The sequence below is a fragment of the Cordyceps fumosorosea genome (assembly GCF_001636725.1).
Source record: "Cordyceps fumosorosea ARSEF 2679 chromosome Unknown scaffold_3, whole genome shotgun sequence".
Classification (NCBI taxonomy): Eukaryota; Fungi; Ascomycota; class Sordariomycetes; order Hypocreales; family Cordycipitaceae; genus Cordyceps; species Cordyceps fumosorosea.
The window spans coordinates 1,319,141-1,333,214 of record NW_017387303.1 but is presented as its reverse complement, the minus strand read 5'-3'; the positions used below and the strand labels follow the sequence as shown (position 1 = coordinate 1,333,214).

Below are 14,074 nucleotides of genomic sequence, written 5' to 3'. Positions count from 1 at the left end.
GCCATCGCATTGCGACTCTTGGCGACGACGATTTGCCCACATTTGCTGAGAAGATTCTTTCTGGCCCGGGACCCTTTGCGCTCCACAGGTAACCAAGCAGCACGTTTCTTACCCCAGGCGCGGCCGATGGAACCTCGTGTGGAAGCTGCCCCCAGTCTGGCCAATGGTCGGGCCTGGGCTAATACAAAGCGAGAACAAGATCGCCAGTCACGAGGCGTTTGAGGCGCTCCTTGAACAAGGCCAGCCAGGCCAACAGAATAGTTCAAGCTTGTCAGCCTTTACCGCACTGTTTCCACCATCGCCGCCATGGGCTTTTCGTGGCGCTCTAGGAATGGCGGGGCGACATCCACCTCGCGTATCATTATCCTGGCTTCAAAAGAAACGTTGTATGAAAGAAGGGGCATTGGTGATAATTTTGAACGTAATGACTTCTCAGCAGGGAAGAAGCTCTTCGCTTCCAAGTTGCTGTTACGAGAATGCTTCAAAGCGATTACCAATCTTGTGGTAGCCTTTGAAGGAGGCCCAGCACTCTTTAGGTCTTGCTCGAGATCATGGTCATATAGCTATGCCCTGAACGACGGGCGTCACATGAATGAGATCCTGACAGCAGCACCGCGCCGCCGTCGCAACACGTACAAGCGCCGTTCGCCGTTCGCGGCTCAATTTCCATCCGGGCCGATGTTTTGCTAGCTTCGGGGCCTGCCTGATTTGAACGCGCGTGGCACAAGCGAAATTTCTGGCTTCTAACTAACTGGCTACGAATCTCTGTGGTGGCCGTGGAAATAAATTGCCGCTCTCCTCGGTAGATCCTACCCTGACCTCTCCATCGACGCGAGGAGAAGAATGCCCCAGACAAAGTACATCAAGTACATCAAGTACATCAAGTACATCAAGTCCAACAAAACGCCTAAGGAGCGAACGAGCCGATGAAATTAGCTTTCATTAGATTCACGACTTTCTTCTTTGTTCGTTTTAGGAATTTCCTCCTTTGTGGCGCACCAACATGTAGTGTCTCTTGCTTTTTGTCATGGTGAACTCTACCTACCCTACAACTAAATATCAGGCTGCCATTGCCGGCCGCTTTTCGTTCGCCACTTCGACATGATGGAGGCAACTTCACTGACTAGTCTCCAAATCCTTTTTTCGGATCGGGTGCCGAGGCCGGCATGTAACTTCGCCCTTCAAAGCCCTATTATTAGTGCATCCTGGGGAACATGTTTGCGAGGCCTGTGTGCCACCCAAATGAGGCGCGGGGTATTTCCATGTACCGAATATGCTGCAAAACATCGTATCCATGAAGTACCAACATTTTTACGCAAAATTAACTAACCGAATCACGACTTGCATCTTCGAACGTACAAGTGAGACGACTGAGGCTCAATGGTGCTACTGTTGGGCCAAAGTCGGACTGCGGCAACAACACAGTGTCGCTGGTGGAACGGCGTCACTGCATCTGATACTCGCGATTGTCGGTTTAGGTACACCTAGTGTTTATTTTCTTTTGTTGCTTTGTCAATATCTTTCCGAAAGATGTTTCCCTGTGGCTGGCCACTGGATAGGGAGCAAGCAGAGCTGCATTGTCAACCGATGCGAGGTATCGTCAGCAAAGCCAGTCGGACTAAATGAGCTAGAACAAAGGCTTTGTGGGCGGACATCTTGCCATATTATCTGTTACGGCGTCTCGTTTCATTCTCCATTGTGTAACATCGGGAAGAACTTTTTTTTTTGAACTTTGATGCCGAGAGATGCGGTTGTCTCAGTGCCTGGGTAGGCCGTGGTTAGTTAAGGCCTGGTACAAATATGCTAGCAACAAATACTGAGTGGAAGATACAGCCTACAGGAACCGTTAGATTCTCAGAGCAGTGTACAATGTTTTATTCTCGTCTCGTTGATTACAACATCTTGGTTGAGCAGGCAGCCCTCGCGACTCAGACGTTGCCTAGATAGGCAGCGATGTTGCCTTACGGTTGCTGCAGTCAACTCGCAAGGATAACAAGAATCACTAATTGCGGCGTTTTAAGAACTCAATCGATGATCCAAAAGAAATATTGTGCTTTAGTCTATGAAATGAAAATTTCGTTTTAGCTCTAATGCAAATCTTCTTGACTGTCATGCACTAGCAACCCAGATTCACTACCCCAAGAAAGTAACGTGTTCCCTCCTCAGTCCATCCAACGCATAAAACGCCCAGGCATAAATGACAAAACAAGACTCTGTAGTATGTGAGAAATTATAGAGACGCTTCCTTGTGGATCTCGATGCCGGGCGGCGCGCCGGTGAGCGCCTTGCACTGGGCGTAAATGACGAACTGGCCCGAGACCAGGCCGCAGGTCATGACGACACGGGGCGCCAGGCCGCTGGTCAGCAGCCGCACAGGGCCAAACTCGCGCGCTAGCTGGAACATGCGGCTCGTCGCACCCTGCTTCGGATCGCCCGCGCCCTTGTTGATCGCCGAGAGCAGGGTGTCCGCCGGGTGCGAGAGCACCGCCGCCGCCACGCCCGCCGCGATGCCCGACGTCAGCTCGATGCCCGTGTTCTGCAGCTGCGTGAGCTTCGCCTTGCGCTCGGAACCTATAGCCCGGTAGATGACCTCGTTGACCGCCTCGTGGACCGTGAACTGGCCGACCGCGTAGGGCACCTGCTTGAAGAGGAGGGGCACGAAGCCGGAGTAGAAGCCGCGGAAACCCTCCTCGCGGGCCATGCGGGCGAAGCCGGAGGTGAGGCCGGAGGCGTAGCCGCGCTGGGAGACGAGGCGGATGCGGGTGGCCTCGAGCGGGCAGAGGAGGATGTCGGCGAAGAACTCGGCGGAGGCGGAGGCGCCGAGGTAGATGGCGGTGCGGCGGGGCACGGCAGCGTCGGGACCGCCGGCGAGGTCGATGAAGGACTTCTTGAAGAACTCGTAGCCGGCGAACTTGCCGCCGCCCTGGACGAGGTAGCCGACGGCGGTGGGGCCGAAGCCAGTGAGGAGCGCGGACGCGCCCTCCTTGGCGACGATGGTGCGGCCAGCGCGGATCATGTTGTAGCCCTTGAGGGCGTCGTCGACTTGGATGCGCGTCTTGACGACGTCGATGGGGGTGGCGGCCTGCGCGGAGGAGGGTTAGCAGCTGGGTAGTGTATGATGGCGCCAATCGGTTGATTGACTGCGAGGAGGAGGGAGGGAGGGACGCACGCCATGGGTGAGTGTCGCGGCCAGGGCACCGGCGCTGAAGAACTTGACGTAATCGGGGAGGGTAAAGTCGGGCGTCTTGTCCAGCTTGGCGGCCATGGCGAGAAGAGATGCGTTATTTCGACGCGGGTTCGAGGAAGGATGAATTGAAGCTCGGAGGCGGGATATGATGTGGGAGGGCGGCGGAGAGGGACAAGAAGACCGACAGCACGGATTCACGCGTCAATTGAGGAAGGACGATGAGGGTCAAAAGTGTAGATGCTGGGTGCGGTCAACTATTTCAATGGAGGCCAGGGAAGGCGCAAAAAAAAAAAAGATAACTCAGGGCCAGCTGGCTAGTCTGGCAAGCCACAGATAAGCAGGGGAATTGTGTGATTGCTCTGAGCTGAGGGTTAGCGATGATGACGTCGTTCCGACGATGCCGGAAGGAGCCAAGAACCGGGGGGCCCGCTTGGCACGATCTGGCCCAAATTGAAGGGTGGGATAGCGATGTGGGATTTTCTATCGTTTAGGTAATTATAAGATGCTTGTCTACCGTCTAATTATGAGATGCAATTATTATTTTTTTCAATCTAGAATTCATTATTCTCAAGCCAGTTCGCTCTTCAAACGCATTCGCCGTGTGGTCACAAATTGACTCTATTGCAGCGGACCTTGCCTCTGAAAGGCTTGCAATTCCCGTATAATGCCCTGGAATCGGACGCGCCGAGCCAGCAAACCCACCAAGGCCGCGGAAATTGGCTCCAAGGCCGCGGAGTATGTCGTTCTGTACCATCATGCTGCACCGCGATGCGGAATTGAAGTGAAAGCGATCTCGTACCGTGATGGGGCAAATTCAATGTAGCACGAGGAGTTGCTTCTAGAATACATTTTTGTTTTGTTTTCTTGCATAGGTTAATTATATCTGCATTTTATGGAGGCGGCAGATGGACGATCGGGCTGTGCTGCCTCGGAATTAAATATCACGGCCGACTACCTGCTGATATTGGCCCAACGACCCTGATTTTTTTTCTCTTTTTTCTCCCATGCTCAATTTTTCTGTTTCGGAAACCAACAAGGCAGCAGCAGCATGTGAATCACCGTTTTGTAACCACTGCCGCCTCGTTTCTGTCGTGGCCAACAGCCCCACGCGCACATCTCACATCTCACGGGCCTCTTATTACTGCCCGCCAAGCTGCACCTCCACACTGAACGTGGCACAATCCTCAGAATCCTCACAGTACACAAAACACAACGCACAATAAACAATACACAATGGCCGCCGACCTTGCACATCATTCCACTTCTCTGAGACTCCTCCAATATCGCCGCCCCCGTACAGCGTGCGCACCGTTTCGCTACACTGCTTTCGTCCGCACCCGCATCACAGTGCGACCCGTCTGCCTCACTATCTTCATTCCCACGCCATCTCACCGCCCACGATCATCACAATACCGTGCTGTGCTACGCAGCGTCCCACCAGCTAACCGCCCCAGTGGGATCGTGATATACTGCCATGCAGCACATCTGCCGCACCGACCGACCCTTGCCTCGCGTTGCACCAACCCAAGCTTTTCGACGTTTCACATGGCCTCACCGAATGCGCTTCTGCCTCCCTTTCTTCGGGCCGCACATTCATTTTTTTTTCTTTCTCATCCTGACCATACTCGCACACAAAACCGAGTGAGTCGCCGCCCACCTGTCCTGCCCGGCCAGAATGAGGCTGGTTCTGTCCACACTCTTGTCCTCCCGAAACTCCTCGACGTGCTATATAATACAATGTTCCTTCCCAGCACCCCGATAGACTCGGAGACGACGACATACGAAATCCATCACAGATACCCTCACTGAAAATGGATCCGCAATTCTTTCCCAATACCATCGAGTGCGTCTACTACAAACGAGGGCAGGGCAACTGCACCCGGGGGACTAGCTGCAACTTCCTTCATGCCCAACTGACAGAGGGCCTTGGGCGGGTCGGCTTTGCCATGATGTCCATACGTGCTCGCCCAATTTTGCCCAACTTCTTTTGGCCTGGCGATTATTCACAAGCTGGCCCAGCCAATTGGTCGAGAAACAACTCGTACCCAGCTCAGTGGCACGCCGAAGCCACCGAGAAACCCGCTGTCCAAGAAGAGGTATTTAGCTATTGCGCAACTGGCATTGTAACACTACCGATTACGGCTCTGCTAACCCCTAAAAAGACTGGTATCCCCGAAGAAGCATGGGTTCGCCACCTCCGAGGCGTCTTCGTCAACTTCGGTCCCGGAGCTACCGTTGCATACGTTGCCATGCCCTGGGATTCCTCAGCTGTCCGACTCTCCCGCTTGCCAAAAGGTTCCCTTGGATCTAATATTGCAGGAATATTTCACCAGCTCGGTTTTCAAGTTCTGGAGGCGAATATCAACCCCTTGCCCAGCGGCAGCCAAGGCGACGTGGCAGATATTACCATGGATGACCCGGCTTTTGCTCAGCAGGTTGTTGATATCATGGCAGAAGACGAGACGTGCGAATTGAACGCAGAGCGCGTGGTCCCGTACCATAATAGGGCGGCACGGTTTGATGCTATCACCAGAAACAAGGTTAGTTGCTCGTGGCACAAGCCAATTCGCAGCATCACGATCAACTATGCCTCTGAAGATACGGCATGGAAAGTCTACAATGGCTTTGCGCGCGGAGACTATCGGATTTTTCAAAGCCGGGTCCGACCAACCCGCCCCAAACCCTTCTCGCAGCCCAGTGATGGGCTGGCCGATTCCATGTGGGAACTGAAAATTGACAATGTGCCTGCATCCGCCAGCCGAAGGGACATTTCAGAAGAAATCGACGTGAGGTGCCGACCTGCAAATGAACACGATATCAATTTGAGCTCGCTGTCTTACAACAGTCCTTTGGAAGCGTCAGTGGACCAGATTGTCAAGAAGCTGTCACTGATCGGGCCGCTGGATCCTACTGTCACCACCGCAAGCGATACCTTTAGTCGCCGATCCAAGCTGACTGTTCGGTTTGTGGACGTGGATCATGCCACAGAAGCCGTCAAGAAGCTCGATAATACACCTCTCCCCTTTTTCCCTCAGGGCAAGCTTACTGTGCAACAGGTCTCAACCATTCGCACCCAGATCTCGGAGCGGGTCTACGAGGCAGCATCGCAGGACATAGAAGCCCTCTATGGTTCTTGGAAAAAGGATTTTGTTTATACTACCATCTCGCCCCCGCGCAAGGGCAGCAACTTTTGCAGAGTCAAGTTTGAAGGCCAGCTCCACGACAAGGTAGTGAGCGCCCACGCGGAATTTGCAAGCATCGTCGCGGGCGAGTTGCTCACCGAGGACGGCGGGGCTCTGTGGGCAGCGTCCATCGCCACCAATGCCTGGGCGTATAACGAACTGCGCAGCCTGGAGAAGAAACATGGGATCCTGATCCTGATCGACAAACAGCAGCGCACTCTGCGCATGCTCGGTCCCCGTGAAATGTTCGGTACCGCACGGGCTGATATTGCCAAGGTGTGCAGTCAGGATCCGCGCCTCGAATTTTCCATCGGTATGGATCCAGCAGATGCTGATGCGGTCCCTTGGCTCCTAGGAGGTGGCTACCAGCACATTCGCAATGTAGTCGGCGAGGACAAGGTTGCACTAGATGTTGCTTCGCAGCCGCGGCGCCTGATCGTCAGCGGCAGCGATGTAGACCTCCAGGTCGCGCAGATGCTTTGGAGCACCCGCTCCAAGCAGCAGCAGCAACAGCAACATCCAGGGGTGGGCGTCGACCCGGAAATTTGCACGCTCTGCGGGCACATGGCCGAGGACTCCGTCTACACGCGATGCCGGCATCTCTACTGTGTCACCTGCTTTGAAGCCATGTGCCTCTCGTGCGCAGGCACGCCCGCGCGTACACCAGCTGTCCGCTGCTACGGTAATGGCGGCAAGTGCAAGGAGCTACTAACCCTTGCCGCCATTCAGGAAAATGTATCGTCGTCGGCGTTGGAGCGCATCTTTGAGCGCATGTTTACGACGTATCTCAGCTCCAACTCAGATTGCTACCGCCACTGTCCCGGGAGCACCTGCGAGCAAGTTTACCGCGTTAAGCCGCTGGCCGAAGGGGCCAAGCCCGCGACCGAGTTTGAGTTCAACTGCCCCAAGTGCTTGGTAGCCATCTGCTCTCGCTGCCACGTGTCACACGATACATTACACTGCCCCTTTGTAGAAACAGAAGAGGGTGAAGATTCATGGTAGGTTGTCCCCTTCCCCCTTTCCTTTTTTTGCTTCTATCCTGGGTTGGTCTCTGGCCGGTAAAGGAAGGGAATATCAAAGAATGATGAACGGACTTGTTTTGTGCATCTTCACGTATCACCAACTAGCGTTTGTGTGTAAGTGTGTCTTTGCTTTGCAGTCGAAGCGCCCCGGCCGGCCCGTGGACAAAGCAGGGACCACTTCCGCTGGCGTCAGCTCCGCCACCTAGCGACTGCAGTACTTTCGGAGCCGACATCGATACTCACGCGTGCCCCCACATGATGATATTTGGTAAGGTTGTTGACCATCGGGTTACCTGCTGCTCGACGTGACGAGCCCTACTGCGGGACAACACAGCCATTGAGGACTAGTTCCAGTCCTTTCAGTACACTGCAATACCGTGGTTCCTTGAAATATAGTGCCAAATACTGCTCAGAGCAACGTATCATCTCTCTACGTAGCGTTTTCTGGCTTACGGCACATTAAACAGCGCCGGTGGTCACTTTGCTGCTAGAACAGGCCATTATCTTTATCCATTTTTAAATTGAATTGTGGAAAATATTCTACGTCTGCTTTCCACGGCATATACTTGACTAAGTGTTCTTTTCAGCTGTGAAGCTCCCCGCTAGGCATTGGGGATGGCAACTGGCTGCCTGGCGTAGCTATCTTGTCAGCGTAGTGTACTGAGGCCAAAGAGAGCAACAAGATTCTGTTCAAAAGACTTCTTTTACTCACTGTCAGGCAGTAAGGTCCTGTTTTGTAAAACAGTAAATTGCTATTGAAGTTGTGAAATACATGAATGAAAATAAACAATTCGTGACAAGTTAATCCAGAGCCCAAGTAGCCCGAATGTCTTCCTCCAAACAAGCTTTTCTCCTAACGCCACAGGAACTAGGCAGCTCTTTCTTCTCTCCTAATACTTTTAGTTTTTTTTCCCTTTCCCTTTTAAATTTTGTGATTTCGGGTAAGTTTTCTGGTTGTGTGTCAGTCTACACAAAAGCTTAAGACCTATAGAAGCGAGCACCTACCTTCAAAAGCATATGACCTGTATCGTGACACTTTTGTAATTTTGGTTCTCTTTGGGAACAAGGGGGGAATAATCCTCCAGTTAATAAACTCCATGCTAAAATTCGTTCGTTTCGTAAACTTCGGTTTCTTTTCTTTTTTTCCCCGGTTGGTGGGCATTCACTTTATGCGCCCCCTAGTCCCCATACCCAGAGTGACTTATGTAGGTCTTTGAAAAATGATGCTGTCTCACTCAGACTTGGGGGAAGAACCAGCAGACACCTCCCGGACCTCGCCCTCCGCCGACGTGACCACCACCGCCGGCAGCCGCGGCGCCGCCACCGCCGGCGCCGGGCGCGCCCTCTGCCCCGACATGGCGCCCGCAAAGTCGGCGTACATGCTCTCCGGCAGCGTCGTCTTCGCGTGCGGCCCGGCGTGCGCGTGCCTGCGCTCCTCCCCCTCGTAGCTGCCCACCCTGGCACAGTCCGCGTGCGCCCGCGCCGTCTCCTCCAGCGCGCGCAGCGACGCCGCCGCGCGCGTCACGTACAGCGCAAAATCGAGCGCGCCCCCCGCGATCGCCCGGCGGGTGAGCACACGGCAGTAGACGTCCGCCTGCTTGCAGCAGCCGAGCAGGTCGAGCTCCGCGGGGACGCGCGGGTCGAGGTCCTCCTCCTCGGGGTCCCGGTCGGGCGCGCGGCCCCACGGTTGGTCATCGTCCTCGTCGGTGGTGGTGGAGGAGGAGGAGGAGGAGGAAGAGGCGCGCGCTTGGAGGCGCTCGTGGCGGATGATGCGGAGGACGCGGCTGCGGTCGGCGAAGGCGTCCTGGAGGGCGTCGGTGCGTGGGCGGAAGGGCAGGCGGGCGCCGGTTTGGAGGCAGATGCCGGTGGACTCGTCGCTGGGGAAGTGGGCGTGCTTGGTCACGCGTGGGGAGGAGCGCGGGGGAGGGGGAGGGGTTTTGCGGAGGGTGCGGACGCGGAGGCAGCTGCGAGGGGTGATGCGGGTGGGCTCGATGGAGAGCTGGAGAAAGGGAATGCGGGGCAGAGAGGGAGGGTTCTCCGTGTCCGAGGGAGAGGAGGTCGATGATGAGGATGAGGATGAGCTTGGGGTTGAGGCAGACGTTGAGGTGGAGGACGACGCGGACGCCTCGCCGCTGCTGGACGCGGACGCCGCAGCAGCAGCAGCGGCGGTGTCACAGTCCTGCTCTTTCTCCTTTTGCTGCATTCTGAGGATTCTTCTGGCTCGAGAGGCAGTCCAGTTGATCATGGATCGCGGGACACTGGGGTGCTTGGAACGTCTGCGGCAAATGAACACGCTCCGTTTAATGCGCCTGAGCATCGAGGGATGTAGCGGGCGTTGAAGAAGAGTGGGCTTCTCCGCGGGTGAATATTTATTCAAGCTGACAAGTTCAGAGCTGGAAGCTCGGCAAATGGCAGATGAGGTTGTGCTTGACCTTTGGGAAGGGAGCAAAGATGACGTTGGGCTGTGTTGTATGCTGTTGGTCGTGTTGGTTCTTGATTGAGTAGGGTGGGCGAAGGTTGTGGGAGGTGGGAGAAGGCAGGTTTATGTGCTGTCAACCTCATAAAATATTGGAGCAGTATTTTCTTGGGCCTGAGAAGGGCATTTTGAACAAGGTTCGTGGTTTTTCAGAGAAGTTTACTGGCTGTGTTTGGTTCAGGATGTGGTGTAAGCTAGCCATTGGCGTTGTTGGTCGTCTTCGACTAATAGACAACTAGAACTAGTCAAGCTTTGGGGTTTCGATTGGTATGCCCTCAGTCTGAAGCTAAGTTTGCGTTCTTCCACCGACTTGAAACTTTGTTCAGCAGGTTGCTTGGCTGAGAGTTGGGACCAGCAGCGAGATTCCGACTTGATGACAAGGGAGGTTCATAGAGCGTTGGTTGGGCGAGTGCCGTAAAACACAAGAACGACTACCGGCTCTTAATATTCAGTATCTGACCAAAGCACTCGCACTGGCTTTTAAAGAAGAGCGCTAAAACAGCCCGGCGAAGCTGGACGGTTGGTGGCACGATGGAGTACCGCCCGTCACTTCGCACTTGTCTTGTACTCTCACGCTTGGTATTCTCACATTTGTATTCATCGCGCAATCTTAACCTCCATCAGAAAGTCCACCTCCCCTCCTCTATTCACTCTCATCAGCCTTATGATATCCAATTCTTCCTACATTTAACTTATGACTTACACACTTCTTGGCACAGATTGGGCTCCCGTCCGGGGACCCAGCCGGCCCGGCCTCCACCCGGCGCCGCCCAGCCGCGGCTACAAGAAAAAAGGCACGCGACATGACGTCCCATTGGTAATTAGAATTGCTCTTGTTTTCTTGTCATTTCTGTATACTTTGCCTCCCGCTTAATTTACCGCACCGTCCTTGATGGCCCCCATACCATAACCCAATGGCCGAGAGCGCGTCGCCCACCTGTGCTATGCCGTTTCCATAGCTAAGGAGGAGGCAGCAAGATTTTCCTCTTTGCTCCAAAATGCCCGCCAAAAGTCTCTTAGAGCACCCACGCTTGTTTTTTTCTTGTTTTTGTCTGTCTCTTGCTCCCCTTTGCTACCTCGTTTAGCATGTACAGACAGCCTGGCCTGGATGGGACCTGACAGGCGGCACCAGCCGCCAGCCGCCCCTTGTGGCGCTCAACTTCTACATGGATCTGTCTCAATCGCAAACTCTGGCCTCTTTATACGCCTCCGTCCCTCCGGGGAAGGAGGGTGTCTTGATAGCTCTGTAACGACTCATGGACTCGAGTATGTTACTCGCGCGCTCTCGCTTTTTGCCAAGGCCTGCGCAAAGACGAGCAGGTTAACTGCAACAGAAGCAGGTAAAAGCCATATGTCAAGAGAGAATTTCTTAGACAAGAAAGAAGATTGCATTCTCGTCACACTTTTTGCTGCACAAAAAAAAGACCACGGGGGCAGGTAGCGAGAGCTGTCGGGCTCAGCCTAAAGCTGTGGCTTGTCGACGGCAACCTTGATGGAATCTAGAGAGAAATACTACAAGCAATCCCATCGCCTGCGCCCGTCGCTGGCATCTTAGCTATATCACTATATTTCTGATACGCGTTCGTGTCCCGAGCGTTTTACTGTAAATAACAGTTGACATGACTATGCTTACATTGCGTGGAACGGGCGCGCCCTGGTATGGACGGCTTTCAAAGTAAGTCGAAGGCGTTGATTGAGTACACTATCTCTCCAAAACCAAAAGCTCGCTTCCTTGTAGTTATCCGACAGCTGAGTTGACAACGAGACACTGAACCCGACGACCCTGTCTGAGTCCTGACAGCCCAAGCGGCTCCAATTCCGCCTATCGCAATGCAACCGTGACAAGACCAACGAACCAGCCAGCCAGCCACTCCAACCCTACTCAGTTCAACGCTCCATTCCAATTCCAACAAGTTATTTTTTCAATCTTGCCCCAAGATGCCAGTTCAAAGTCTCATAGGGCGCCCCTTTTTTAGCAGTAACAGAAAGGTCTGTTGTCGGCGCTCTGATGGCAGCAGTCTCGACCGCCACCACATTGGGCGCTCGTCTGCCAGACCCCTCCAGCACCGCAGACCAGGATCAGGTTGGTATGCTGCACCAACCCCTGCTCATTGGTACTGGTGTAGCGAGCACACTTGTAATCACCCTCATTGCAGCCGCCGGACGACGGGGCGGCGCTCACGCCGGCCGCCGCAGCGACAAGCAGGAGGAGCATGGATCCGACGAGAGTAGGCATCGCGACGCGAAATAAGAATGCGGTTGGGGGGAGCTGTGTTGTTTTTTTGTTCCTTCTTCAAAAAGAAAGAGGTTGCCGTTGTAGTGGTGAGGAAGGGGGCTTATCGAAGATGAACCCTGGCAAGTAGCAAAGGTGGTTGTGAAGAGAAGTGATGAGTGAAGGTGAGGGGAGTGGTTATGAGGATACAACGTCTCAACCCGGTCTCTTTATGCTTTTTCTGTTCCGTTAGAGAAGGAGGGTGACCGAATGGCTCATCGTCAACTGTTGCTTGTCGCCCATGCATGCATGCGCTGGCTCTTTTTTCTAGGGCCCATTTCGACGACGAGCTGCAAACTTCACCGTTCGGCGAAATGGAAACTGCGACGAAGAGGCAGCTTTGCCAGGGTATAATCGAAGACAAACAAACAAAAAGACAAACAGACAAACAGAATTATTATTATAGTCGGTGTAAACGGAGGGGTGCAGGCCATGTTCTAGGCCCTATTTCTGTCACCGCCGCCTTCACAAAGAGACTGTTAAATTTAGAAAATGACAGCGTGTATTCGCTTTTTTTTTTGCGTCGCATCTTCTATTATTTGTCGCCCCGGCGACATGGCATCACTATGCTTACATTGTATGCCACGGCCCATGTAAGGCTGGCTGAATCCAGGCGCGCCTCGGCCGGTATGCCCGTCTTTGCAAGTCGGCGGCGCTCATCGCATACCATTAAAGTCTCCGACCGCTTCATTTAACAAGAGCGAGCTTTTTTACCGTCCAGTGGTGCAGCAGTTATCATAATAAAGACGATAACCAACAAGCCGGGGGGGGGGCGGGGGCGGGCGGCTTTCATTCCGCGAGCAACCAACCAACTAGTTACCACACTCCAACCAACTAGTTACCACACTCCAACCAACTAGTTACCACACTCCACCCAAGTAAGTTGTCCGCCCTGTCCCCTTGTCGTCATCCTTTGTCCTACCTACCTACCTACTTACCTACCACTGACACATTGTCAGATTTTGCGCCAGCAACACCATCATGTCCGCATTCCACCCCGCGCTCATCATCGTCGACCTGCAAGAGGACTTTTGCCCCCCCGTGCGCCCTTCCCCAACCCATATCGCCCCGCACCTAAACTGAGACTTCTCTCCTCCCTCTAGTCCGGCTCCCTCGCCGTCCCCGACGCCCGCGCCATCCTCCCCATCGTCGACGCCCTCCTCGCCCTGCCCTTCCCCGTCAAGATCGCCACGCGCGACTTCCACCCCGCCGACCACGTCTCCTTTGCCCGGCAGCACCCCGGCGCCGCCCCCTTCACCTCCTCCCACACCATCACCCACCCGACCACCGGCGCCTCCTACACCACCACGCTGTGGCCGCCGCACTGCGTCGCCGGCACCCCCGGCGCGCAGCTGGTCCTGGATCCCGTGCCTGAAGGCGTCCGCGTGGTGGACAAGGGGCGCCGCGCGGATAGGGAGATGTACTCGGCCTTCTGCGACCCCTTTGGGGAGTCGGATAGTGGGCTGAAGGACTTGCTGCGCGGCGAGGCGGTGACGGACGTGTACGTGGTCGGGCTGACGTTCGACTACTGCGTCCGCGCGACGGCCGAGCATGCCGCGCAGCTCGGCTTCCGCACTGTAGTCCTCGGCGACGCGACAAGAGCCGTGTTCCCGGATAAATGGGACGAGGTTGTCGAGGCCCTCAGGGGCCAGGGCGTCGACGTGGTCAACTCCGCGTCGCCAGCTGTCGACAAGGTCCGGGCACTCTCGTCGCAAATACAAAATGCAGAGACTGCCACTGCAATAGACAAGGGTATAGAACAATAATAAAATGGATATTAATAAAGCATATGCCTAATAATGCAGAGCTCTATGGAACCGAAACGAGCAAGTAGCACCGTGCACGACATAAAACGAGTGCACACCATCTAATGTTTCGAGGTAACAAAATGTGTTCCCTTCCAAACTAATGAAAATCGCCCAATCCAATCTCTTA

At 54.5% G+C, this 14,074-nt stretch overlaps 5 protein-coding genes across 5 annotated transcripts; 3 read left to right on the top strand and 2 right to left on the bottom strand.

Moving 5' to 3' along the window:
* Positions 1-2,230: 2,230 nt before the first annotated feature.
* On the bottom strand, positions 2,231-3,265 carry ISF_02108 (phosphate transport protein MIR1; the record flags this gene model as incomplete). Its single annotated transcript, XM_018845715.1, has 2 exons — positions 2,231-3,082; positions 3,170-3,265. 2 exons carry the CDS (start codon positions 3,263-3,265, stop codon positions 2,231-2,233), a joined length of 948 nt encoding a protein of 315 aa, XP_018707438.1.
* Positions 3,266-5,136: 1,871 nt separating this feature from the next.
* Positions 5,137-7,371, top strand: ISF_02107 (Zinc finger, RING/FYVE/PHD-type; the record flags this gene model as incomplete). The annotated part of the gene is made up of 2 exons (XM_018845714.1): positions 5,137-5,283; positions 5,350-7,371. 2 exons carry the CDS (start codon positions 5,137-5,139, stop codon positions 7,369-7,371), a joined length of 2,169 nt encoding a protein of 722 aa, XP_018707437.1.
* Positions 7,372-8,622: 1,251 nt separating this feature from the next.
* Positions 8,623-9,594, bottom strand: ISF_02106 (hypothetical protein; the record flags this gene model as incomplete). Its single annotated transcript, XM_018845713.1, has 1 exon — positions 8,623-9,594. The coding sequence occupies one exon, from the start codon at positions 9,592-9,594 to the stop codon at positions 8,623-8,625; it is 972 nt and encodes a 323-aa protein (XP_018707436.1).
* A 2,281-nt stretch (positions 9,595-11,875) lies between these two features.
* On the top strand, positions 11,876-12,118 carry ISF_02105 (hypothetical protein; the record flags this gene model as incomplete). The annotated part of the gene is made up of 1 exon (XM_018845712.1): positions 11,876-12,118. The coding sequence occupies one exon, from the start codon at positions 11,876-11,878 to the stop codon at positions 12,116-12,118; it is 243 nt and encodes an 80-aa protein (XP_018707435.1).
* A 1,002-nt stretch (positions 12,119-13,120) lies between these two features.
* ISF_02104 (Isochorismatase-like protein) lies at positions 13,121-13,905 on the top strand (the record flags this gene model as incomplete). The annotated part of the gene is made up of 2 exons (XM_018845711.1): positions 13,121-13,180; positions 13,243-13,905. 2 exons carry the CDS (start codon positions 13,121-13,123, stop codon positions 13,903-13,905), a joined length of 723 nt encoding a protein of 240 aa, XP_018707434.1.
* Between the last annotated feature and the right edge of the window lie 169 nt (positions 13,906-14,074).